Raw genomic sequence first — 27,655 nt, 5'->3', positions numbered from 1 at the left:
GGGGGGGGGGGGGGGGGGGGGGAAGGGGGGAGTCGCCGCCCGCCGCTCACCTCGCGGGCGATTTGGTTGAGGGCATCGTCCTCCGCCGTCAGGCGCTCCCGGTTCGGCAGCCGCTTTCGCCCGGCGCCCTGCGTCCCCATGGCGGACCCGCTCCGCCGCCGCTCCCCGCCGGCCCCGGCCCCGACCCTCCCGCTGCTGCTGCCGCCGCCGCCTCTACCGCTCGCCGGCGCCGGCGTGAAGAGCGCGGCCGTCACCGCCCCCCGCCGCGCGCATGCGCCGCCGCCCCCCGCGCTGAGGGGCCGGGCCGGGCGCCGCCTCTCGCCCCTCAGCGGCCCCCCGACAGCGGGAGGCGGGCTGGCGGCCGGTGTCCGCGCTCCCCTCGCACCTCTTCCTCCGCAGCAGCCCCCTCAGCCGTGGGCAGCCCCGCCGCGGACCCCCCTCCCCGCCGCCGCACCCGCACTCCTGGCCGGGCGCAGCCCCAGGCTCCCCGGGCTTCCCAGCCCTCCGGTGACCTCGCCTCCCGTCAGCAAAGCTGAAGAAAATTTCCTTGAAATCGGGGAAACGGGCGTCGAAACCTCAGTAGCTGTGAACCTGGCGGGGCTTCTCTGCCACAAATATGGGGCGAGTGGGCCAGAAACCCATCTCTTTGTGCTGTGAACCCTCACCTGGCCGCGTAGCCCCGGGGGATCCCTTCAGCCATGAATTTTCCTATTAAGTATAAGTGGACGTGATTAATTCTACTGTCAAGTACATCAGTGCTTAATTAATTTACATTGACAAGCAGCAGGTATTCTCTGGGATTCCCGTCACAGCCCTTGTACTTCAATTTTCACAATAATTCCCTAAATATGCGTTATAAGTCTCTGAAGCTGAGGATACCAAATGCGTTATGCAGACGTGTGACAGAAAAAGGGCTGCGAACCCCAGCCCCCTTACTGACAAAGACCAGCAAGCTGCATTTAATCTTTACTACTTAATTCTACCATTGATTCAAACTTGATAAAGGTAAAAGGCAATGCCTGCCTGCTCTGGTCAGCCCGATGTTTGTCTGGCAGTTTTTGTGCACAATGACCAAGATTTGGGTCATCCTCAAATTCAAAACTGTGTCAAGCAGTTTAATATATCATCCCTTCCCATGAGGGCATGTATCAGAGAATAAAGCAATCGGTGGCTGTTTCAGGAAAAGAAAAAAACCCTAGCTTTATCAGAATCCCTTTCCCCAAGAGAGGATAGATGCCCTCCATCGGTCCCAGGCTGGTATTTGTTCTTCAGAAACTACTTAATTCTCACTTGTTGCTTTTTATACGAGTGACATCAAGGTGCTATATTTAGAGCTGGTGCCTGTGCTGAAGCAATTGTCTCCGTGTGATTGCCCTCCGCTCCTCCGCAGCCCAGTGCCTGCCAGCACCCAGCACCGCACGTGGAAACACTGTCGCCCAAACTTGGCGAGAGATTGTGCAGACCTTTGAGGTGCAGCTGTTGACTTCAGAGTAGATGAGTAACTGAGAGCTCCTAACGAAGCCCTGATCAGCCACCCCGCCAGGCAGGTCCCCTCTTCTCAGCCCTGGGGTCTGCAGACTGAACAGAAATCCCGACATTTTTGAGAGTTTTTTGCTGTTTAGCAACACTTTCAACAGGGAACTGGAAGCCCACCCTCTCCTTCACCCTGCCATCGCTCCAGCTCTTGTTCAATGTCTACAGCCTTCTTAGAGCAGCCAAACACTCTCTCTTTTTTTCAGACAGCATTTGGGCTGTGCGCGCACATTACAGTTGTTTTGGGAACCATGGCTCTTCTGGGTAGTGGTATTGCATTGATACTGCTTCTTACGCCTGGGACTATTTATAAGAAACAAATTATTATTTTGTCAGCAGAAGCAGATAGATGAGTTCCTCACCTTACTTGGGCATTAAAAGCAAGTGTCTCACACCCTGAGATTTGGCATCAAGCTTACTCTGACCCCACATGAGTGGAAAAAAAAGCACCCGCTCTGCAAGGCAGTGCAGGGGCCTTGAAAGTGAGCTCTGACCCTGCTACAGAGGCAAAGCCTTTCTGTGTCTGGCTTTCCTAGATATCCCACAGGCTTCCCGTCTTCAGCCACCTCAGCTCCAACCTCACTTTCCCAAGACCTGGCTGAACACTATTACCCTTTCAGGCTCCACATAATTTGTTCCCTGAGCCCTTACCCTTGCATTTGCCTCTGCCCTTTGAGGAATTCTGGCTAAAGAGGCGAGGCAGTGCCTTATTTTTAGGCTCCTGTTACCCAGGGATTTCAGCCACCTGTGCAGCTGCATCACTGTATCCATGCAAGGAATTTCCAGTTCAGTGGTGCAGTAAGATCTGCATGAGTGCTGTTTGCCTTACTGGCTGAAAGCCTCACAGAGGCTTGGCCTTACAGCCAAACTGAGGCTTGTGCTAGACAGGTTTATGTCTGAAAACCTACTATGGAGAGGGCTTGGTAAGAAAGCCAGATAGACAGACAGACAGGAAGGCCAGAAGGAAGGAAGGCTGGAAGGAAGGCCAGAAGGAAGGAAGGAAGGAAGGAGGAAAGGAAGAAGGGAAAGGAAGAAGGGAAAAGAAGAAGGGAAAAGAAGGGAAAGGAAGAAGGGAAAGGAAGTAGGGAAAGGAAGAAAGGAAGAAAGGAAGAAAGGAAGAAAGGAAGAAAGGAAGAAAGGAAGGAAAGAAGGAAGGAAGGAAGGAAGGAAGGAAGGAAGAAAGAAAGAAAGAAAGAAAGAAAGAAAGAAAGAAAGAAAGAAAGAAAGAAAGAAAGAAAGAGAAAGGAAGGAAGAAAGAGAAAGGAAGGAAGAAAGGAGGGAAGACAGAAAGAAAGAAAGAAAGAAAGAAAGAAAGAAAGAAAGAAAGAAAGAAAGAAAGAAAGAAAGAAAGAAAGAAAGAAAGAAAGAAAGAAAGAAAGAAAGAAAGAAAGAAAGAAAGAAAGAAAGAAAGAAAGAAAGAAAGAAAGAAAGAGAAAGAAAGAAAGAAAGGAAGGAAGGAAGGAAAGAAAGAGAAAGAAAGAAAGAAAGAAAGAGAAAGAGAAAGAAAGAAAGAAAGGAAGGAAGGAAGGAAAGAAAGAGAAAGAAAGAAAGAAAGAGAAAGAGAAAGAAAGAAAGAAAGGAAGGAAGGAAGGAAAGAAAGAGAAAGAAAGAAATTTAAAAAATAAAGCAGAGAATTCAGAAGAGAAGAAGCTGTTGGGTGACTGCAGTCAGATTTCAAATCACACATTGAACATGCGCTGCAGTGTAAGAACTCCTTTTTTCTTGCATTCCAGACACTTATAGTATTTTTTTCTTTGAATATAGTCAAAATAAGCCATCTTGCTATAAAAATACTATACATATAGAATTTGTCCAAATAAATGTGAAATAATGATTCAAATACGTTAGTTTTGGCTATGCTATGAAGTGCAGTGAGTGCAGCTGAAAATGAAATACTGAAATGTACATTTCTTATTTTAACAAGCAACATGAAGTCGAGGCTCGTTTTGTCTGAGAGTCATAACTGTGATTAATGATACTCAGACAAGACTGAGTACCCCGTGCCAGTTTCAAAGGGCTCTATTTTAAGTGCTTAGTACGTACCTCATTCTCCAATATCCTGTGTACAAGGAGGCCATTTGATGCAGAGCACACCTCAAAGATAAAATTTTCCCTCTGTGCTGCTCTTAAACCAAGCCATCTTGTAAAACCTCACTCTTGAGAATCAGAACAAGCAATCAGCTGTTAAAACTGCTGCTGCGTGTGTACTTAACGGAGTGCTTTTATGTAATAAAATGGATGTTTTTATACTCTGTGCAGCAAAACATGATTACACCTCTATTAGCGGCAAGCCTTGGGATAGGGGAATCCAGTGGCTAGCTGACGATGTTAAAAGAAAACGCAAGAGCACCTCTCCGCTACACCGTAAGATCACAGCATCTGCCAAAACAGAAGGGAAGTCTGACAGCTTTAACAAGATGTCCATTAGTCCAAGGAGAGCGGAATGCTTAAATACCTTGGAAAGGCCTATTTCATACCTAGGAGGCCAATATTTCATATTGTCACAATACATGAAATGACCAGAGCTCCATTAGCGTTGTAACATTTTGCAAACATAACAGCAGTGGTATCCAGCAGGGTCTGTGTATTTATTAATGGAAAAAAATTACATCACAGACAAGTATGTGCTGGCACTGAAATACTACGGAAAAAAAACCCACTAGTGCAACTAAAGGGCTTGTACTTTATTACACCTCCTAAGGAGCCCAAGATAATCCTCTTCAGCAAATCCAACCTCCTGGGAAAAGCTTTCAGATGTTGTTGCCACATTTGAGCAGTGTCAAGACAGGGCTCAGGAGACTGGTATTGTCCATGCAGATTTTGTTCGGATGAGATTCATTACTGTTACTTCATCTCTTCAAGTCAGCAGAGTCGCTGTTTGCATCAGTGGAGCTCTGGCATGCTAGGAACCTTGCTTAGCTTCGTCACGTCTAGCCTGGGGCTTGTAGTTACACAGCAACTCATCACAGCAAAGCCGTAACTGATAACCGTCTTTCCAGGTGGTCTAGAAAAGAGATTAATGAGCTTGGATTGACCAAGGCGAATACAGTCCATAAAGTGATGGGCTTCCAAGCCAAGCTTTTGGAGGATTGGAAAAAAAAAAACATCCCACAATAGCAGCAGATGATTATCTTGTTCGCTTTTCACCAACAGCAACTTACTTGCTATACCAAATGTGTTTTTTCCGAAGAGGGCTTATTTGTTGTCTTCGTCTTGCCAAAACCCCTCAGTGACTTAATGGGCCTCCTCTAGTCACCTTGGCATGTCATGAGAGATAGTTTTTCATCTGGAAATTTTTCACGGGTCACTGAAGATGACACTTTGGGGATATCAAGGTCTCAGAATTGGATCCCTTTCAAGGCTGAGGAAGAATCTTCCTTTGGAGAGTGTTTTTCAAAGGTTAACCTTGGGGTTGATTTCATTTAATATTTTCATTAGCGCCCTGACACAAGTAGGACAGCACTAATGAAATACACTGGTGACACAGTGTTATAAAGCATCACCAATAAAGGAGGGTAAAGTCAGACAAGAATGGGAAGAGGTTAAGGACTTGAGAAACAAGTGGAGTGAAATCAAGCAGACAGCAAATATCATGTCAAGGACTAAATTCATGATCTCATCTGCTGTAAATGAGGGAAGAAGAGGAAGTTCTGGGGTTATAAACTGATCACAGGTTGGTTGTGTGCCACCATCACAACACAAACACCAAAGAATTACATTTAATGTTAGAGCACTTCAGGTAAGGGTCTACCAATGCAAATATTTATACCATTACACAACCATCCACAAGACCTTACCTAAAACAGTGCCTGCAAGTCTGCTTTTCCATGTCAAGAAGAACTCAAACTTGCATAGCTGTAGAGAGAAAAGCTCCTAGGATAAGCAGCAGGAGGACCTTTCCTGAGATGAGAAGGGGTTGGCTTGTCCAGCCAAAGGCAGAAAAACTGCATCTCTTTTCTATAAACTGCTTTGGAGAAAAGGGGTGGGGATGATGCTATGTAAAGCTTAGAGCCAAGTTAGCACAAAAGCATACAGCTAAACAGGCTGCATATAATTGTAGTCTGGAAATCAGATGTTTCTTGCCAAAGTTCTGGACATGCATCCAAAAGCAGTTTTTGGGTAGCCGGGGTGAAGTGTGTTAAGTCTGTGGTAAGCATTCTACTGAGAGTCTGTCTGCCTTAACGAGCACTATCCCAAACACTGCGGGCTCTCTGCCCTGCCACTAAATTTGGGACATGAATATCCACCACGGCTGACACTGCAACAGCCCCAGAGAGGTTGTTCTGGCCCCACTGATGCTCCTGTTTGGAGGACGTAAGCTAGCCTTCACCCAGACTAACACCGCAATCATGTAAGCTCTCCATTACCGTGCCAAGCAGGGAACTTACCTGCAATTTGCAAACTGCCACTGAGCTCGCTGAAAACTGTCCATCTTGGGCTAAAAATGGTAACTCGCTCAACACAGCCTCTGTGGACCTAATCTAATTAGCAGCAGACACACCACGGCTCAGAGAGTTTCAGCATGAAGCAAAGTGAAGCCAGCTCCACAGCAGCTGTAGTTGCAGGGAGCCAAACCTATCCTAGGCTGCTGAACAGCAACCGATTGCTGCCCACAAAGACGGCCTGTTATGGTCTGCTGTTTGCTATCTGTGCTCCTGTCTGCTATTCCCAGCCTGCCACAGCACCGCAGCGAGCTGCAAAACCTGGCTGTTCCACCTCCTTTGGGTTCCCGTCTTGCCATGTAAAAAAAAGCTAAGTTTTAAGAGAGCCCCAGGCTATTTTCAGAAGAAAAAACATCATACATCTCTTCCACCTAGCCTAAAAACAGCCCTAGTTTCCTACCTCAAGTGCTGTGGGGATAAAACCCATTCCAAACTGTGAGACACTTGGGCATTACAGTGACAAGACCTGCATACCCCCTGCCTTTTCTTCCCAGAGCCTGGGCAGAAGGCAGGCAAGAGATCAATATACATATTTAATTTGGGAATACAGCCTCTACAACTGTCCAAAAAAATAGTCTGAACTAGTTAGTCCTTCAGCCGGACAAAATCAGGATGGCTTTGGTGAAAACAATGCATTACTTCAGCTGAAGCAGCTGAGGAACTGGCTCTGCATCACTTTGGGATTAATATATCAAAGCATTCCTCCTGCCGTTGTGCCGGTGTCCTCGCCCCGCTGACGGCGTGTAGACACGAGAGCGAGGAATCGCGTGGCCTTGCTACAAGGGCCCAGCACTGTCTGCTTATTTGATTTTCCCCAAGTGTTTTCTGCTCCATGCTGTGTGGCCTCATCCACTCCCATCACAAATGTTGCGGAGTTAAGCTGAGCCACATTTTCCAATCAGGCCCTCCAGGTTTTCTTAAACTCCAGTTGTTTTGGACTGCAGTAAAACAGCCACAACACAGGGTCTAAAAACAACCAATTGTTTGTAGCAGACCAAGTGCTTGCACTAATTAGTCATACTGTTCCGTAAAATGGCATATGAACATCATTTTGGAAAAGCTTATGTGAAACCACATCACAGTTTAACTCCCTCAGCTGGAGTGGAAGAGGGGGAAGGAGGTGCCATTTGTTGTCCCTGTGGAAATCCATCCAGATTCATCCAAAGTGCAAATCAGAGGCAAAACATCCCTTTTCTCAAGCACAGCAGAACTTAACTGTGCTCTGCTTCTAGCCATCTTTCATGCTTGTCAGGGAAGAGGTATTTTCCACTCACCTATTTTATAGCAAAATGAAAAATTGCTACGTCTCTTCTCAGGGAACGGTTCCAACCACTTAACATCAGACAGAAGAGCACCTGTGTCTGATGTCTCGTGGTTCTGCATTATGAACTGAAGCTGTGCATTGCTACCCATCTCCTGTCACCTCTCCGGTCACCTACCTACACAGAACAGCAGCAAAACAGAAGTGTCAGCTAATAATTCCTGGCTTAAAATAAGCCATGCTGGTGCTAAAGGATTTCAGATTCCAGCTGTGATAATCACTAGTAGGGCAGGAAGGCAGGTCATTATAGTTTCCTGAAATAAAGAAGTTTGCCTAAACTGGGAAGTGAAAAGATCCTGGTAACAAAACGTTAGAGGAAACAGAGACAAAACACTTCAGATGTTACAGTGTGTTAGAGTGCGTCTGATTTTAAGTCATAACACATTTTTCTGGCATCCCTAGCATTCCTGTTTTTCCGTGCACAGTGACTGATGAATGGCATGTGGGACTGACTCATCTGCCCAGCCCGATTTCCCTCCCTGTGCACCCCCGAGCCAATTCATCCGTTAGTTACTGCACCCCATCCCAGCCTGGCAGCAGTTACCATGCTCTGCAATTTTCCTGTCGGCTTTTCCCCAGCATTAATTATTACGGCACTAAAACCCTTCTGATCCTTCCCTGTAGAAATGTGAAGGAATTAGCTCTTCTGTTCTCCATCAACAAAGAACCAAAACAGTCAGGCAAGTGTTGTCAAATTCTCCAGTATTTAGTTTTCCCTCTGACTGCAGAAACAATTAAAAGAAGTTTTTCCCAAACACAATGAGTTGCCAGAACCCTTTCTTTTCCGCTGCATGTATAAATAAATAAATAAAGTATTGAATACCCCAAACTGGACAGAAAGCAAAATGTGTGCTCGCATCTAGAACCCACCAACTTCCATAGCTGGCTGAACGGCTTGCCAAGGACCGGGCTGGAAACAGATGGCAGAGGCAGGAGCAGAATGGCCTCAGCCACAAGTCTCTGCTTTTCCTTTCTTTTGCCTTCTGCCTTTCCTAGTTGTGCATTTCCCTAAGGAGAGCTACTCAATATATAGCTACTTATTGCAGGGTTTCCACCCCTTATTGGGGTTTCCAGCGCCTTCCTGGGCACTGTTAGAAGAAGGCATCTCCTCAGGGACTGACAGACACCACCTTTGTTGCCCAGCCCCAATTTCTACAGAAGTTTTCATCCTCCCTGACCTTGTAGCTATGGTGGCAGAGGGGAAAGGCAGGAAAGACACTTCTCTGCAGCGGTCTTTTTTGGGGCAGTTACTAGTTTAAGTTTCTGAAACATCCTGAGCGCATTAGTGGCTCAACCTACCTAATTAGAAATTCCCAAAATAATTTTTAATACCTTTTTCAATTATAAAAGGAGTTGCTCTAGCTAACAGCAGATAATGGTTCCCCCCCGAGGCATCTTTGTTCCTTCCTAGTTTATTGGCAACAGATGACTCATTTCACCTCTGCATAACGCTGACTGCTTTACTACTCTTCCAGCAGTGGCTGGTGTTAAACGAGGTTGCTCAGGCTCATACCGATGAAATAATTTCTATTTTTGTGCCTTTACAGATGATGCCTGTAACACCCAGTGCATGACACCGAAAACCAGCTGAAAAAAATTTAGACCTGACCTGAAAAAAGCAAGACTACGATGTGGCCACCGGCCTGTTGCAAAGCACGGAGAGGCAAAACCCATCATAAAATGCCCTATGAACGTGTCTGTACTATACATCCAAAAGCTGGGTGGGGACTTCAGGGAAAACAAAATTATATTCACACCCACACGAACTTTCCAAGTCTGTGCTAGACAGCATTACTTAAATATTTCTCTTTCCAAGCACTGGCAAACCGTTTTCAGTTGCATTCATTACAACTGTCTCACGAACACAGACAGATGAAACACTTCTGGGGGAGATTACTGAGCTGGGAGCAACTTTCGGCTGTCAGTGAGCTCCTCTATAGCCCTTCGCGTAGAAAGGTACCGCCTACAGCCATTTTTAGCCTAGGTTCCTAAGGGAACATGTGTGATCACTCTGTAAGTGTGTGCCGGTCCCAGACTAATAGCTTAAGCCAGCTGGCCAGTTGCCGCCAAGTTTATGGGCAAGGTCAAGGTCCATCCCAAACGCGATATCCCCACTGGCAAACAAGCAGCACATGGAGCTCATGGTAGGCACCAGACCATGCACATGGAAGAGAGCGCTTAAGTGCTTTAATCATGTCAAACGCTGCAAAACCTGCACCTTGTTAGATAACAATGTCTCTTTTTTCACAGAACTGTTTCCTTCATTTCCATACCCTCCAGGAGCCGGCTCTCCCTTTGAAGTCGGGTACCCAAGCTAGAGCTCAGGGTCTCTCCGTTGCAGCTCTGTTGGCAAGGTGGGCTGGACTGGTGGAGCGGGGTCCTCCTGGCCAAGCTCTGCTGAGTAAAAGAGAACGTGAAGTTTGGGATAAGCAAAATGTTCTATGCATATATTTTTACTAGAGAAAGCTACATGTACCTTTCACAAAAGCTGCGATTTACTTATTAGACATATGGCAAGAACCACTCCATGCACTAAAAGGGAACACTGTCTACTTCTCATATGTCTTTCCACCCCACCTCCAGCACCCTCAGCTGGGGCTGTTCATAGCCACTGTTAAACACATTTTGAGAAATCGCAAGGGATTGTGGCTAGCACGTAATGAGTGTCGGTAGGCAGCTGCCTGTAACAGTCTCTAGCCAAAGAGTAAGGAGGTGGGTGGCAGACATTTCCCACCTCAGCACATCCCTATGCTTCAAGGCTATTTATTGTGACCCGTCAAGTGTAATTTCAAAGGTGTAAACAATATTACCTGTCTCTTCAGATGGATAGCAGGCAGTGCAATAGGAAAGCCTTTCTTGTGGTTCACACTTTCATTCTTTTTTTAATTTAATCCCACTATACTTAAAATGTTTGTTGTAGTCAGTAGTTATTTTCCCTCCTCGGTCTTTAGCACATGCTGATGTTCACCATCATATCATCTGGGAGCCATTAATATTAAGCTTGTTTAATGTTTCCAAGCCAATCTCTGGAGTGTTTTAGTGATGTTAATAATTAATACAGGAAGACTAGCATTTTAGAAGCCTGAAGCCGCTCACGGCAGGCTTGGTTTTGAGCCTCAATGTAAATGATCTGTTCATCATTACAACTCCACCAATCCTCAAAGTATTTCTTAACTTTTTATCAGTGCAACAGTGAGGAGCCCAATCATTTTTCATTAACAAAGGCACAGCCCTTCCTCCTCTCAAAACTGACAAAATGATCTTTTAATGCTCCATTGCAGCAGTGACAAACCTTGCCTGTATGATCACTAGTGGGCTGCCCTGGGTCTTCAGGCTACCGTGGATCTTCAGCTTCAGGACTTGAACTCTAGTTCACCTTATTGCATCAGTTCATGACATTACTGCAGGCACAGAAAAGGAGAAACAGCAAATACCATGATGCTTAGAAAAAGCATTTCCATTCCAAGCCTCTGTGATTAACTTTTTACCCATGTTTTCTAGAAGAACCATCATGCAAACAAGGGATTACATGTTTAACAGCACAGGTATGGTAAACAGTTCTAAGAACATAATTTGTTATGATCTCTGGATGGACCAAGTATTTTGAATTCATTTTGCTTACTGTAGTTTCAGATGTTTCTTCTTGAAATAAATAGGCTTTAAAAATAGAAGAGACCCAGCCTGTTCCCGAGGCTCTGAATCTGCTGGCCACTGACAAGGGCCAGGCTGGCTTGCTCAGTGAGAGGCAGCAGGCCCACCTCTCTCAAAGCAGGCTGGGGGCTCCCCAGACCAACACGCAGCATTTCGGAGCCCTGCTCAAAGGAGCAGGGTCAGGACCCCAGGTGGACTCTGATCAGTGAACTTATTTATAGCAATACCAACTAAACCAAAATAGTCATATCCCAAAAGCAAGGCGTGCTACATATAGTCGCACACAAGTGACTGGTTCCTTTGAAGCTGGCAGTGCAGAGAGAAAAGTTTTCTGTCCTACAGCTGATCCAGGAGCCAAAATCACTCAGGCGAGGTCATAACGAAAGCCACATTTCTACGACCATTAATTCTGGGCTCTGCATGCCCATCGCCAGTTGTCTAAATCTGACCATAACCTCACTTCTGTCCAGCTAGTCAGAGCTCACAATAGACACAATGTTGGCTTTGCAACAGCATCAAGACGATGGGCGACGCTCTCGGAAAGCCTGGCGATACAGAGGCAGCCCATCAGAGCCTATATATAGAGCAGTCTGCAGCAGCAGAGGGTTTACATCAGGTCAGCAGTGACCTGTGGCCACTGTGGGCTTTCAGTGCAGCCCAGAGCCCTAAAGCCACCGTACCATGGCACAGGACAACAGCAGGATTCAGATGCTATCAAATACGCACCCCATACTTTCTAAAATGCCTGCATATGTGTGCACATGTATTATAGATACAAGGCTTTCTGAAAAAGCAAGCAAGGCCACCATATCTACGGAACTCATACTGCTCTATCCCTGTTGCAGCAGCTTCAGTCTGTCCAGGTGTAACTTTAAAGCAGCTCTAGCAAATCATGGCTTTGTGCTTTAGGCTAGAAAAGTTTCATGAAGCCCGTCCAGTGTAAATAACATATTTTTTCTGCTCCTCCACATCCACCAGCAGCAGCAGGGAAAATAAAAAAGAAAAGCCACTTGTGCTTTCAGACATTTTTCTTTGGCCGGTCAGAGAGCAAGAAGCAATGCGGACAGCAGTGCTCATGGTATAATCCGGGCAGCTGAAACACACTTGGGTATCTGTTCCTTGTCAGACCGGCCAAATTCAGGAGTGAGATCACGGCCACCTGTCCCCATGCGAAATGGTGCAATGTGACTGTGATCCGAGCGGAAAACAAGAGCCTGGAGGTGTGCAAGCAAGAGGCACAAACAGTGCTCAGCTGGGCAGGACTGCCGAGACCGCAGCTGTACTCTTGAAACACGCTAAATAAGAAGAAATGGGAGCATTTCAGACGAAAACTGACCCATCAGGAACAACTTCAGGGTATTCAGGGATCTCAGGAGTCCAGAAACACTAAAACTGGGGCTAAGCAGTTAACAATTTCTGAGCAATGTAAGGTCTTAGTGCTGGTTCAGCAGTGTGGGAGCCTCAATGGAGATCGGACGCCCTGCAGAGAGCATGCCAGGGAGCACAGGTAGACAGAGCGGATGAGCCAAGGGGAGTGTGAGAAACAAGTCAGGAGAGACAAAATAACTCTTCCCATAGGCAGACAGCAGACAAATGGCAAAGCTGAGGTTTTAGCCTTGTTTTTCAAGTCAGAGTAGCGCACTTATTACCAGATCCTGCTGCCTTTTCCACCCAACCTCTCTTCCTTAAGCGAGGGATGATTTACAGTGCTCATATTGATGAGCTAACGCTTCCTCGCAGCAGTCAGAGTCACGAGGAACCAAGTGCTACACAACCACTGAAAAAGAGCCCTCCAGGAGCTCCCAAACTGCTCCAGAAATGTCACTGTCCTTGTGCCTCCTTTTACTCAGAGAAAGAGGGAAGGAGAGGCAACCTGCCCAAAGAAACGCAGCAGGCAGTGCCAGAAATACAAGATTATTGGAATTATTCTCACATGTTTATTCAAGGAGTTTTATTTTGTCCTGTTCTGGTATTCCTGTGCGCTACTGAGATGTCACCATTTGCTTCACAGTTAAAAATCAAAGAAAAATTCTGAGGTGGAGCAGTGGGGGAAGGTCTACAAGGGGGTTCCAGGTGCTCAGATCATGCATTGCTGGGCTGGAGTATCATACCACCCCAGCAGCCACACCTGTCCTGCAAATTCTTGTGGCATAATTATATCAGGCAAGCATAAAATTAAATGCAATCCCTAACCTCGGAAAAACAACCAATGCCCAGTTCTTACCAGTAAAGTTTATTTCAGGTAAGGAACCCTTCACTGCACGAGCACAGCGGAGCAAGGTGCATCCCTAGCTTTGTGCAGGTCATTCCAGGTGCTCTACCGATCCAGTTTCGATGCAGCCACAGTCTTTATTCGCAAACCATTCGCTGCTGAAGGAAGCCTGATCCTGAGCATCCAGGACAGCATATCTATTATATATCTACATCCAGGACAGAATATTTATTCACATGCTCAAGAAGCAGGAAAGCAGACTAAGATCTTGTGTGAAAAAGCTCTGGCTTCCTGACACTGCAACAGTGTTTATCACAAAGGCTCATGTCCCGGTTGTTTGGAGAACAGAGCCCACCCAAAGAAAAGCTGGCTGTCCAGATGCAGTTCTGGCAGGAGACCTCAGTCCATCTCTCTCGTCACCCTCACAAACTGGTGTCTGTTTGGTTGCCCAGTTCAGAAATGAGACTGGGGAGCAGACGTTGTCTTAAATCGTAGATGAGCTGTGCCCTCTAGTGGGGTCTGGCTCACCAGGAGCCTGAGAAGGGCCCACCCGGGAGGCAGATGCCCCAGGCCACGCAAGGTGCACGCTCCCCTGGGCTCCAGAGGACTCAGGGGCATTTACACCAGTCAGGCCATAGTGCTTCATGCGGGCATCTTACTTACACCATCTCCTTTTATAAAAGCCCTTAACAAAGGCATCTGAGACGTAGCATCTGCTCAGGCAGATGAGACAGGTATGAAAATAACAGAGTACGAGACAGGTGCTTATTGCGGCAGTGAAATTGGAAATGAAGTTTCTCTTAGCAGCTACAGAACAATCCTTTCATAAGGCTTCAAAGCCTTCCAGCCAAGACTGAGAGCCTTGTTTTCTATTAAGAATTAGATGCTTAGTTTAGGTGCATGATGTTACTGTAGCTTGTAGGTCCAAAACAGGGTAAATGGGAGCAGACTGCCTTTCAGCATCACTCATTGCTGTGGGCAAGGATTCTTGCTGCAGTAATCCCAGCCTAAGGTATCCATGCCCCCAGCCCTTCCCAAACCATGAAACACCTTTCTACTCCTCTGCTGTGCCAGCGTGACTGGTCACAGGGTCACACTGAGACTCCCACTGAAGAACTGATCTATCCAAAGCCCTGGAAAAAAATAAGGCTTTAAGTCAGCTGATTTCACAGCACAGCCTAGAGAAACAAGTTATGGGAGAGGGAGAGGAGCACATAAACTGCTTCTGTGCTGAAAAAATTATACCAGGCTCAGAGGGTTTGGGTTTTCATAGGGTTGTTAGGAATTGTCTTCAAAGGATCCCCAAATCCTGTTCTAGCCTCTGCCGAGCTGATGGGAAGGTAAACACTTTCCTTCCCTCTGAAAAAAAAGCAGCGTGTAGGGTAAGATCTGCTCTCAGGCTGGAGGTGTATGTGGGTACGCTTAAGCCAGTTTTGCTGTGATGGTGCAAATTCGTGCATGAACACATTCCCAAACAAAAGGAAACACTTTCATTTGGCTCAGAGACCAAAACCTCTCACAGTGGTTCCACTTGGTGGGGACACCGCTGCCATATGAAATCTGTGCAACTCTCAGGCATCCGTACATGGCATTTCATCGTAGAAGTGGGAAGCAATCAAGCTGCAGTGGTCAGGCCCTGGAAGTCACAAGACATGCTCTTCATTTCAAAACTGGGATGACATTTTTTTTAAGATGATTGCTTATAGGACTCCTGCTTTTCACCCTGCTCCCTATAACTATTAGGGCTAGATTTTGTAAAGTCTGTTTCACTTCCAGAAAACTTTAGGAGCTGTTACTTGAAGGAAAGACACTGACGATGACAAGATGAGTGACAGAAGTACAAAAACTATCTTCAGTTGGATTTTTAGTTATCATATCTTCCTGTTCTCACTCCAGACCTGTTATCCCAATGCATTAACACGCTGTGATTTCTCTCTCAAGATATTAGAGCTTTAACAAAAGCAGCCTTCTCTGAAGCGCCAAGCCCCAGCTGCCTGTGGTAGCTAGCTATTACCTTAATTAAAAGGCAGTAAAAGCCCAAGGGCTCAGTTTTTGCTTGCTTTGCACCTCCCTAGCTCATCTGCTGAAGTGCTTTGCAAGAGGAGCGGGTGTGCCATCTCCTGTCAGCTGGTAAACTAGCCAGACTCCTGAAAACAAATCGCTTCGGCAATCTTGGGCCCAAGTGATCTGAGCCTGTACCCTGGCACAAGACCAAAGCCAGGTCTAATGTGTGTCAGCAGAAATTGCCGTATTATAAAAACCCAGAGAAAGCAAGATCCCTGGCACACTGTGGCTCCGGCCAGCCCCCCACCCAGCCCTCCCCAGTCCTCAAACCCCCGTGGTGGGGCGTGGGCTGCTTTTACTCCCCATGCCCCTGGTAGCCGGGCTGGCCTCAGACTCCGAGGCATGGGGAAAAACCCACCCACACTCATTCATCCATCTGTCCATCCACCCACCGCCAAACCCCAGCATGGGAAGCGGGGAAGGAGGGAGGGAGGGAGGGATGGATGGAGGGGATGTGGGGGCATGGCCACTGGCCCCGCTCACCATGACGGCAGCCCCATGGTCCCGCCTTGCCCTGCTCGCTGGCGGGTCTAAGGTTCACTGATCTCCGGTTGCCTCTCACCTTTGACACTGCTCCCTGGGAGCCGCCGGGTGGTTTCGCTTTTATCTGCCCTGGGAGCAGAGAGGCTTGGGCAGCCGGACGGGGCTGTCGCCCCAACCCCACGGATTGGAGGACCCCGAGGAGAGCAAGGCTTCGGGAAGGTAAAGGCATCCTCCGCTGGGGGATTACCCGCAGGGCAGGCCCCAGCCCCGACCCACCATCTCTGAGGTGCCTTTCCCAGACAAGCTCCCGGGACTCTCATCCTCCCACCGGGAACTGGCCCTGTATCCCAGCCGCAAAGGGGCATCCACCGGTGAGGGCGGCACCACCCTCAGCAGCTCCCTGCCCAAGAGAAGAGATTTTAGACGGACTTAGGAAGCCTTCTGCCCTACCCCCATCCTCTCGGGCAGCGGCTGCAAAGGTCTTAGCAGAGCGCTTGGTCTCACCCACAGCCCAGAGCAGTCTCTGTTTATGGCTGCCTTATTTCCCCAACCCGCTCTGGCTGCACAGTGAATGACCCTTATTCTCTTCCCCTTAGCTTTGAGGAGGGCTGATTGTGTTGAGAAATCTGTGTAAATCTAACAGTATTTACGCATTAAGTCTCTGCAGTTGGGATTTTCGTATCGCCTGGTAACCTTGGCTTAAATGAACTTTCCAAGCAGCCACGCTCCTACACCAGCACTGCTGAGAACTTCAGCAGGTAGGAGGAGGCTCCTAAAAGCAGAGGAGTGCTTTGGACTGAATACTAGACAAGTTAATGGGGGAGGTAGGTGCATGACCACTATCAGGGGGAAAAAAAAAATAAATCTGAATCTGAAAGAACTTAAAGCATTGTGTCCAAAAATTGCAGGGCTAGATACTGCAGGCTTACGTGGGTAGCACTGGGGTCCTGTTTTTTCTGAGTAGCTGATTAACTGTGTTTCTTGTTCACTGCTTGCACCCCTGCAGAAACTCAGCAAATGTCTTTAATGGTTTTAGGATCTTCTTAGAGCTTGTGGTTTAGACAAGCTTAGACATCAGTTAGACATCATTAAACATCATTAATTTCCCAGGAAGTTAGTCTTAAATAACAGTTCTCAGTAGCTCCATCCCCAAAGGTATGCATTTCTTTTCTTTTTTTACTGTTTTCCTTTGGAAACAAAAGGCTTATCCCCTGACCGTAAATATACCACGATCCCCCCGGTTAAAAATACTGCAGAGATACCAATTTATTGAGTGTCAAAAGCCAAGCCCTTGCTGTTGCATTCCAGCACAAATATCTACCACCTCATGTTTCATTTTTTTTATTAGAAGTGTTCATGCCCATAAAACAGGAGTTTGAAAGGATGCTTCGTAGATAAAGTCCACTTTTCTGCTAATTATAAACAACTGAGTCACCCTCATAAACAGATTTGTCAGGTTCCTTCTTGGAAACAGTGAGGGCAGGCGGTTCAAGTGCAGTATCACTGATCTGGGGCTGCTGCCGCCATACCCGGCAAACAGATTACCTTTAAGTTGATTTACATTAAACCAGTGGGCTGCATAGGGGAAGCTGGTTAATGCTGGTTGGAGCTGCCTCCGCACCATGTACACACCCGTTGCCCACGGGAAGGAGAGAGGAGACATGGAGATGGGGGACAGGGGTGTCTGTCCGAGGACACAATTTCCTGGGTGCAGCGATGCTTAATCCTCAATTAGGGAGTGAGAAATGATCTGCGTTGTGGCTGCTTCGGTACTCATCGTCTAGGTAAGTGTAAGATCAGGCAAGCTGGCCCCAAATATCTGCCGCTAGACACAGCTCTCAGAAAATATTAAGCTGTATCTGGAGACTAAACCTGCCAACAGGATTTTTACAGTCGATGGAAGAGAAATGTTTGTCTAGACTAATCTCCAGCTCTTTATAGTGAATCTGAGCAGGTTCAGCTTTCTCTGCCCCTTGGCGTGGCCTCTAGGCATGAGGACAGGACTTGTAACACCTCGGCTGTTCCCCAGGCTGCTCCCTAAATTGCTGAGTTATTCTTTACTAGGATCAAAGCAAAAATCCCCCAAATCCAGCATCTAAGCAGCCCCAGTTCAGGTTACACCTCAGCCTTTCAAAGCCTGCATGGGAAAATTTGCTAAATCCATTTTGCACAGAAGCATTGGTGACTTCTTCAGAGTTTTGAGTTTGCAGTGAGATAAATCAAACTTATTCTAGTTATGCCAACAGAAGCTTTCTGGCTTGCAGGTGCACTCTGCTGGGGCTTAACTCACTGAAATCAGATGGAAAGTTGCTTTAAAGGTTTCTCCTGGGTATGTTCAGTCAGTCAGTCCCAGACCAGGGAAGTCAGGGAGGTTTCCAGATGAAGAATGAGCTTCCTCTGCTTCATTGGCAGCGCAGGCTGAAGGAACAGGGATGCTGTGTGCTGTGAGGCAGCAGCACCCTTATCCACACCTGGAGCAGGCATCGGTAACTCTGCCAGAGCAGCATCCTGGAGTTGCAGAGCTGACTGTAACCCTCAGCTGGGTCTCGCCGACAGGCTCTTCCCCAGGGCAGAGAGCAGCCGCAGAAGGGTGACTACCAGCCACATGCAATGTCCGGAGGGCTTTTTGCATAGTCCCTTAGCCAATGAGCACAGGGTTTTACTCTGTACGCTCCTTTTTCAACAAAAAAAGGCAAAAGAAAAGAGTTTCCTCTAAATCCTATTTTCCATTGAATCAAAACAAAGCCACTTGTTTTGCTTCCTTGCTCTTCTCCTCCGGTGGAAAGGGAGATTCACCTCTTGCCTCTTAACACAGAAAAGAAATTGTTTCAAATGAGCTTTGGAAAAATTCCCCATCTCTAATAGGTGCTTACTAGCATGAGAAATTTGCAAGGAAGCTTCTATCATTGCAGTAATTCTCAGGTGAGCTTTGTTCCAGTGTCAATACAGCCTTCTAGGGTTAAACAGAGAGCAGCAGAGTGAAATAATGAGAAACTGAGTTTAACATAGACAACCTTGGGTGTTTTTCATGCAGCTTCTTGCTTCCCTAGAGAGTTTTACGGCATGTCACTTACGGCAGCTGACGTAACTGCCCAGAAAGGGCAGCAGTCTTATCTCCAGGCCTACAAAGAGGCAAATGTATGTAATTAATATGACAAAGAGCACCCTTATTCTGTGCCACAGGGTTTATCTTTTTCCTGCTTAAAAAAATATAACCCACCCTTAACTAGCTGTTCTGCACAAATTACATTGCCGCCCTTCATCGCTGGGCTGTACAAGCTAGGGGAAAAGATTTTACCCCTGGTTTTCAAGGGGACGAAAGCCCATCTCACCGAGCAGAAAAAACACCTGCATCTAAAGATACAGACCCAGGTTCAGCCAGCACTGAGGAACGCTCTTAATGACAGCTTGCTTTGATAACAGCTCAGGGAAGGGAGAAGAATTAAAGGTCTGGAGCCTGCCAGATTGCAGGGGGAAGACAGGCAAAATAAAGGAGACAACTGGGATGAGCAGCATGCAGGAACAAGAGGCTTTTGTCAGACGAGGGAGCTGCAGAGACCTTCCTGGGCTGGGAGCTACCTTGCTACTGCCACTGTCAGGTGTCTTTATAAAGGTATTTCTTGCTCACCTGCAAGTTCTGCATGCCGAACTCCTGAAAGCCCCAGGTAGAAATTGGAGTAATTGCACCAGATCTTCATTATAAGTCTTGCAGGTCTCTGCTTTCTGGCTGACCAGGGCTTTCTTCAAAAGCACATTGAGGGAAGCACCCCACGCCAGCAGTGTTCACCCCAGTATGCAATACCAGTGAGAGTGTCAGGACACACAGGCATGGACAAGCAGCAGGACACTAATGTTTTAGCATCCTTCAGAAGGCTCCTCTGCTGCCTTTGGGTATTAGAGGATCAGACCTATATAGGAGGCACATCCCATCTCTGCACACAACAGGTACAGGATTGCTGGTGGTCTATTTCCCCTTTGCTGCTGTGTGTGAGGTGGGATAAACGCATGCAAGGTCATCTCATGTCCTTCTGCTCAGTTCGACACCCCATTACCCTTCATCTTCAGGCTCTGCATGAACCTCCCTCTCTCCTGCATAGCTCTCCACGTGAGCTGAGTAATTTTAGAGGAGGAGCTCTGCAAGGAGGAGCCAGGGCAAAGCTTTGGCTAGCTGCAAGACAGCATTATTCACCACCCTTCACTGACAGCTCCCACTGACAGCGGGGCAGTGTCACTTCCTTGAGCTCAAGGCTGGGAGAAGGGGACACGTGCCACCCAGGAGGGCTCACACCGACCATCCTCTTCCCAGGGTATGGCCAACGCTCTGCAGCGGCTCTCTTCAAGTCAGGTTTGAGACGAACACCTTTATTTTGGGCCATGCTCCCCCACTGTCCTGGGTCACTGTGCAGCGTAGCTCCACCCTGAGTGATGCAGAGTCACACTCCGTGGTGTACTGGTCATGAGGGCATGAGACTTCACGGGCTTGGTCTGCCCGGGGTTTCTTAATCCACAGTGGAAGAGCATGTGCTATCTGCTTTGTGTGCTGCTGTCCTCAAGGGTGCTTGAGTCAGGTCCTCTCACTTCTGCTTTTTCACCTTGGTGAGCAACATGCTGACTTGAAGTGTTGCGGCCATAAAGCCCATCAGCTCTTGGGGTGCCCAGCCATCCCCTGGGCAATGTCTTTAGCAAACTGGTAGCAGCATCACCTCCATGCCTGCGTTCACCTCCAACATGAGTTAGGCTCTCCTGGTGTAACTTCTAACCAAGATCCACAATAAGCATGGAACATCAGGCCAAGCTCTTCACTAGAACTTTGGGGAAGGAGGCATGCTCAAGAGCAAGGCACACTCATAAGTGATGTCCCTCTGCCATTAACTTTCTCCAGCATGTCCTCTCTTTAAAGGAGATGCACCCAATCCAATCTCCTTGTCTACATCCAAGAAAGCCTCTTGCATCAAGTTTCTTCCTAAAGATCTCCACCCTCTGGTCACAACTGACAGTGGCAGATGGTTTGATTCAGGATATTAATGGTTTTGTTCTAGCCTATTTTGAGGTTAAACCCCATCTTCCCTGCTGCCACCAGTCAGGAGTTGATGCAGGAGGCTCAGCTGATGGACCTGGGATCACTGCAGACATGTTTTGAACGGAGTTGGTTTCCTTGCAGGGCACGGCAGAGAAAGCAATGTCGGGCACCTCCCTGGAGGGTATTCGTCCCACCTACATCTACAAGGTGGTTCTGCTGGGGAACACATCAGTGGGAAAGTCAAGCCTGGCCTATCGATATGTGAAAAATGACTTCAAGGAGTCGCTGCCAACCGTGGGATGTGAGTGAATGACTTCAATAGCTTGATGTCTCTGGACAAGAGACCAGGCCTGATGCCCTTCCTTGCAGTGGGGTGGGATGCAGGAAAACAGGTTGGTATATCCTGCAGTAGCACAGACCCACTTTTGAACATGATACGGATTTGCCCCAGAGCCAGACTTCCCTCATCGCTGTCACCTTCAGATCTCTGCAGCCCATTTTTCTCAGCACCAGGCTGTAAGAAAAGCCTCATCAGGCTTTGGTTTAACAAAACCAAACAGGTTTGGTTTAACACTGCTTTTTGGAGGCAGAGGAGCAGTGAAACGAGTGAAACCTGGGGTCCAAACTTTGTGGCCCCATCTGCCCTATGCATCCTTGGTCCTGTGCTGCCCTCACAGATATTCGGACACTCCAGGAGAGTCTGTCCTGTATACGTGCTGCCCCAGCCTCAATGTCCCGCTGGAGCAAGGAGGTTCTGGCTGGGGTGCAGGTGGGTGAGACAGCCCAGGAGGCGGTGGCCAGCTGCAGCAGGACCCCCCCCCCAGCACTGCCCAATGGTAGGCTCGCAGCAGTGCCTTGTTCCTCCAGCCTGCCTGCAGAGACAAGAGTGCAGACCTCCCCACACCCTGGCCAGGTTGCAAACTGAACGCTGTGCCCCATTGGCAAAGGGGAGAGCATCTGCCCCTGCACGTCCTGTCCTTACAAGCCATGCTGAACAACCCACGTCTGAAGGCAGGCCACATGCATGCTCATGCTTTGATTAAAACCATCTGGAGAGCTGTGAGAGCCCTGCACCCTCTATAACCTCTCTTGGGCCAACATACCTGCTGGGGTCAAGCTGCCTCCCCTGTACGTTTGCATCAGCACAGCTTCCTACAGCACCCAGACATTACATATGTTCATTTTACCTGATATACCTGTGTTTTGCCCTAATAAGGCACAGCAGGCACAGAGGTTGTGGTCCCACCTGGAGCCTGAAGAGCTAGCTGGTGGAGGAGAGCAAGGCGATGCAGAGCTGCTCCCCTTGTCCCTCTGCCTTGCCTCATGCTGGTCCACAAGCAGCCATCTGCTCCCCTGGGAGCAGGGATGGAGGCTCCCCTCCAGTGGGAGCCGTTTTCAGTGGATATCCCTATTCACAGCTATCACAGGTCTGACCCACCAGCAAGGTGGAGGTGGCTCTCTATCTGGGAGCTATTCTGCAAAGCTCAGAGCTATCTATCTGACATCAAAACTGGTGTGTATCCACCAAATCTGCTGCCAGGAAGGGCTCCTAGCCTGCCACAGGCTACCCTGCCTTGCGGCACACCACCCCATCAACAGTGCCAGTGCTTATGAGAAACCCGTCCCAATTTTGTGCATTAGAGTGTTGTTACTGGCCCTCAGGATGGGTTTGACCTCACGGCAGCAGATCTGAGCTTTCTGCTCTTGCTGCAAGCGAACGTGCACCCTGCATCTTGCTTGCAGGCTCCTTCTTCACACAGATGCTCAACCTGGAGGTAGCCACTGTCAAGTTTGAGATCTGGGACACAGCAGGCCAGGAGAAGTACCACAGCGTCTGCCACCTCTACTACCGGGGTGCCCACGCTGCTCTCCTTGTTTACGACATCACTAACAAGGTAAGGCAGGGGATGCTGATCCTGTCTGTGCCAAAACTATGCCATGCTGCAGCAGCACTGGCGGGGCAGAGGTGTCCAGATGATGGTGTTTGTCCTTCCTAGAGCAGAAAGCAGTACACAAGCACCACCTGCGAAGATGAATGTCCCACCTGGGACGTGCCAGGGGCCATCCGTGCCCGTGCAGGACCACGCTACCACCCCAGGGGCGATTTCTGCTACCATGCAGAAAGAGCACATCCCATCCAAGTCCGATTTATCCCTAAAGGTGTTTCAGGGCCAGTGACCTGTTTCCCTGAGAGAGAGGGCAATCAAAGGCTCCCCATCACGTCTCTTTCACTCCCTTTAGTTTGGTACCACCCATCCAGCTTTGCTATGCCCGAGGCAAAGGGATTAAATCAAAACCAGATCACTGGGTGGTTTTGTCTCCATCTCTCCAGGAAACACTCAACAGAGCAAAGCTGTGGCTGAGGGACCTGGAGAAGGAATTCCTTCCCGATGAAATAGTCATCGCTTTGGTGGGCAACAAGATGGACCTTGCTGCTGAGCGAGAAGTTGCCACGGAGGTGAGTGCCTGTGGTGAGCTCCCAGGCCCCCTCATCACCCCCTCACCAGCAAGCACTGGGATATGTCCTAGGAAAGCTGGGAATATAAAAGGCTTTCAGACAGCTCTGAAGTCCCTGTACAGTTATTGACCTACCATGAAATGCCACCGTAACCGAACAAGCAGCCCCAGAGGGGGCTGAAGAAATAACTCTGCTTGTCTTCACGTAGGAGGGGGAAGAGTTTGCAAGGACCAAAGGCCTCTTGTTCATGGAGACATCTGCAAAATCCAACCACCAAGTAAATGATATCTTTATGGCCATAGGTGAGTTGTGCGATGGCTCTAGGTGAAAGCAGAGGCGGGTGAACCACAGGCCCCAAACCTCTGCTTTAGGCCTGCAAACACCTTCCCTCCACCAAAGCTGACCCCCTTCGTTGCTCATGCTTGCCACCAAGGTCTGCCTCCCTGCTGATCCAGCCTGTGCCACATCTGGCGGCTTCAAGGGTCATAGCCACAGCAGTCTGTGTTTTCAGTGCAACCTGTCACACCTCTTGGGGCAAAAGGACAGACAGATGGATTTCAAGCCCTCACCCAAAGCCACAGTTTTCTTCTGCTCCCGTACCTAAGCCAGGTGTAATAGCGTCCCCAGTGTAGCTGTTTAGTAGAGATCTAACACTGTTACCATGGACTGGTGGCTGTCGGTGGGTCCCCTGGGGTGGGACAGGACAGCCATTGCATGCCACCCCACCAGGAGGAGAAATGAGCCCTTTCTCACCTTGTGTTTCTTTCTAGCCCAAGAGCTCCTGCAGCGGGAACAACAGAAGGCGTCTGCCTCGTCCCTGCACGGGAGGTCAACGGTCGACCTGGAGGGGAGCAGAGCAAGGACGGGATGCTGCCAGCTCTGAGGACGGGCAGCTCTGGACGTCAGCTGTGGCTGGATGAGGTCTCCCAGAGGAGCAATGACAAAGCAGGGGGGACACAGAAGTGCAGGGGCAGCTCAGCCCAACCACCCTCCCCCTCAGGGAGAGGTCAGAGTCCATCCTGGGGGCACTAGCACTGGCTTCATCCAAGAAGTAAAGCACAGAGGTATCTTCCACCAACTTTCTGCTTCCAGAGAGGAGTGCTACCCACCAGCACTGCTGCCACTGGCCCTGACTGGTGACATCCCCTGCCCCAGCTGCACGTTAGCAAATCTGTGTCCCTTCCCATCTGAAAAGGGAGGGCTTAACTTTCTGGAGCGAAACAGATGCATCCTGGTGGCTTTACACCAAGGCTGCAAATAAAGAGAATATTGCCCTAAAGGTGTTATTTTTTATTTCTGACCTGGATGTCAGCCTGCAGGTGGGGACCACAGGAAACCTGGAGGTAGCAGGGACTGGAGCTGGTGCTCCCCTCACCCTGCTGGCCCCCACCTGACCCATTACAGGAGTCACAGCCTATCCTTGGGAGAAACCACTGATTTATTGCCGATATAAGAGGTCTGGGGGCAGAGCAGGGCCAAAGCAAATGCCAGGTATTGCAGTAGCCCGTGCCTTGCAGGGCCTCCTCTTTGTGCATTAGGAAAAACACTGCAGGAGCATGCCTTGGCTAGAAGAGGAGGAAAAAAAAAAAAACCACCTAGGCTCTCTCCAAAAGTATGCCGATGCCCAGCAAAGCTGGGGTGTGTCAGGCTCAGGGAATATGTTGCCCTTTCTGGGAGCGCTGCACCAACACTGGCATGGCCACAGGCAAAGAGCAGCACCACTCACCCTGTCTGCAGGGCAACATAACTTAGTTTTTCGGACATACCCTGACATCAATGCCAGCCCACGGGGTAACCACCGAGTTTTTTAAGCACGCCCTGACATCAGTGCCAGCCTGTGGGGCAAGGCTTAGCCAGGCTGAGCTCAGCCACAAGGCAGCAGACACCCGTGAAGATGTTCCCCATGGAGAGGAGGGGACCACAGCAGCCTTTGCCCAGGTTTGCCAGGTCAGCTCCCCACTGAGGACCCCCCTAGTGCCCCACACCAGCCAGGGACACCCACCTGCTGATGCTTCCCCAGGGTTGAGCCAGCCTGGAACAGGACAAGGGCTCCTTCTCAGCAAGAAGGCAGATTTGCTGCCTCCTCTTGCCTAAATCCCATGTTAGGGCAGCTGGGAGACATCGGGTGCTAATTGTCACTCATCCCCTTATCTGCCCCCTCACCACCCAAGATTAACCCTTTCCTCCCCAAACAGCCCTAGACCCTCAATGCTGGGCCAGGAGCTATGGACAGGGATGCTGAGGGTCACCCTTTTCGGTGGCCCCTCTCGCCCCCGAACTGGAGAGGGGATAAAAATGCTCTGGCCTGGGGACACAGATCATGAGGGGATGTATGGGGACATGCAGTGTGACGGACAGGCCTCCATGTGATTCCCCAAGTGGTTCTGACCCAGGCAATGGAAATGAGGTGGCTGTTTCTGACCCTGATACCATGGAAATGAAGGTGTCGGGGCACCCATGGGTGCCGTCATGTTGCTGGGACCCCAGGGGATGCACCTGGGAAAGGGGGGCCTCCAGGGCTTATTTTTAGGGTGTTTTTTTGAGGTATGGGGGGATAAACATGCCTTGCAGAGAGGGAAGCCCTGCTGCACTGCATGCACTGCCAGGGCAAGCTGCAAAATTGTGGCAAGACCAGCAATTTTGGGGGTTGCCCCCCCCCGCCCCCGACCCCCTGCAACCCCCCCACGCTGTGTTTCGGAGTAGAGAGGCTGGGACACAGGGATGAGAGGAGAAGGGCTTTTATTGTCGGCTTCAGCTCAGGGGCTCCGCTCCTCCCGGGGGGGCTGGGGATGTGGGCGGGGGGGGGCACAGGCTTGCCGCCGGCCGGCCCCCCCAGGATGGTTGCCCTCACCCAGGGCTCGTCGCCGCCCGAACCGCCCCACCGGCCTGATCCCGCGCCCCGTGTACCAGGAGGGGTCGATGTCCTGGTCTGCAAGGCAAAAGCCAAGGAGCCGTCAGGGGGTGATGAGGGGGGACATGGAGATGAGACAGGGCGTTGCACCCATGGGTGGGGAGGATGACGAACCCCAGGGGAGTGGGAAAGGAGCTGGGCGGGTGATAAAAGGTGTCGCAGAGGCTGTTTCAAAGCAAATCTTTGCTTCTGCATAGTGACCCCCCCCCGCCGCCCCCCAAATGCAGCTGAGTCTGGGGATAAAGAGGGGGCTGGAGGCGGTGAGTTGGCTGGGGGGAATCCCTTACTCCTGCTCTCCTTACTCCTGATTTCCATGGAGTGCTCGTGGATGCGGCCGTGGGTGACAGGCAGGGTCAGGCAGGCGAGCAGCAGGCACAGGAGGCAGGCAGCTCCCAACTTCATCCCTGGCACCTCTCTGGCTGTGGCGGCTTGGCCCCAAAGCCTCCTGGCCTCGGCGCTTCCCGCTGGTGCCACGAAGACGGCAGCCTCTGATGCAGCTGCAGGAGCGAGAGGATTTGGCCGTCGCAGAGACACCCTGCTTGGGTTAAATGCTCGCAGGGTGAGCCTCCCATCAGGAGGGGAATGCTGCGATGGAGGGGATGGGGTGACTATTGCTGCTGCCATGGGACTGCAGTCCCCATCACAGCATCTCCGGGCCAGCTGCGATGCAAGGGCACGGGGCAGCTTGATCAAAACCTGGGGGTTTTGCTGGGGCTGATACCTCTGGGGAAAATCTCCCCTGCAAACATGAGTTGTACAAACCTCATGTTAAATAAAATAGGTTTTTGTCCTAGCCTAGTGCCTTAGGCCAGACCTGGCATTGCCCTTTCTGGCTGGGACCCCCAGAGTGCCTGCGGTGACAGGACCCTGCAGCCCAGGAGACAGGGAGAGGGTCCAGCACTGAAACACAGGGCTGGAGGCACAAATGGGTTTTGCTGCTGGGTGATGGATCGACCACAGCCACCTCTGCACCCTCAGCACCCACCCCTGCAGCCGGCCACTGAAATGGTAACCTGGGAGCACCCTGTAATGTGCTTTATGGTGCTGAGGCAATGAGTGGGACCATGCAGGGCGGGCTGAGCGATGGGCTGGATTTCTGCAGCTACCTGCAACGAGGGAGCGCGGCGAGGGGCAGAAGCCGGAGAGCCAGGTTAAGCATGACACGGTGGGGACGCAGCAACGGCTTTATTACAAGGCACTTTTGCAAAGGAGAAGTTTGCAGCATGCCAGGCAGGAGCCAGCCTGAGCTCCTGAGAGCTCAGGTTTGCTGCAGCTGCCGACTTTTTACAACCCCCTTTTGGAAACCTCCCAGCCGTCTGGACAGACACAAAGGCACGCATACGCAGGCAAAGCAGTGCTCGGGAAATTATCCAGCAACAAAAGCATCACAAGAAGGAGAGAAAAGCAGTGCTCCCCGCCACCAGGGCTGCACTTACCACGGCACGGTGAGGCAAGGAGCCCGGCTGCCGTCCTGCTGAGCTGAGTGGATGCCGTCTGAGCTGGAGTCCCCTCTGATTGCCGTTTTTATGGCTGGTTTCATGCTGATGTCAGAGGCGAGCC

The 27,655-nt window shown here is 49.7% G+C and overlaps 3 protein-coding genes across 3 annotated transcripts in view; 1 reads left to right on the top strand and 2 right to left on the bottom strand.

Annotated features, from left to right (window-relative positions):
- LRRFIP1 (LRR binding FLII interacting protein 1) overlaps positions 1 to 140 on the bottom strand; it is a gene marked incomplete at its 5' end in the record, with an annotated part of 119,353 nt that extends 119,213 nt beyond the window's left edge. The window contains one exon of the mRNA XM_082312048.1: positions 51 to 140. Coding sequence (XP_082168174.1) covers positions 51 to 140 — 90 coding nt within the window. The remainder of the gene's footprint in view (positions 1 to 50) is intronic.
- Positions 141 to 18,769: 18,629 nt separating this feature from the next.
- RAB17 (RAB17, member RAS oncogene family) lies at positions 18,770 to 24,067 on the top strand (the record flags this gene model as incomplete). Its single annotated transcript, XM_082311436.1, has 6 exons — positions 18,770 to 18,844; positions 20,853 to 21,027; positions 22,470 to 22,621; positions 23,059 to 23,184; positions 23,393 to 23,486; positions 23,955 to 24,067. The coding sequence occupies 6 exons, from the start codon at positions 18,770 to 18,772 to the stop codon at positions 24,065 to 24,067; spliced, it is 735 nt and encodes a 244-aa protein (XP_082167562.1).
- A 357-nt stretch (positions 24,068 to 24,424) lies between these two features.
- Positions 24,425 to 26,497, bottom strand: PRLH (prolactin releasing hormone; the record flags this gene model as incomplete). Its single annotated transcript, XM_082311435.1, has 3 exons — positions 24,425 to 24,435; positions 26,036 to 26,113; positions 26,398 to 26,497. The coding sequence occupies 3 exons, from the start codon at positions 26,495 to 26,497 to the stop codon at positions 24,425 to 24,427; spliced, it is 189 nt and encodes a 62-aa protein (XP_082167561.1).
- Between the last annotated feature and the right edge of the window lie 1,158 nt (positions 26,498 to 27,655).

Source organism: Platalea leucorodia (assembly GCF_965183815.1).
Source record: "Platalea leucorodia genome assembly, chromosome: 5".
Taxonomy (NCBI): domain Eukaryota; kingdom Metazoa; phylum Chordata; class Aves; order Pelecaniformes; family Threskiornithidae; genus Platalea; species Platalea leucorodia.
This window is presented reverse-complemented; position numbering and strand designations above follow the sequence as displayed.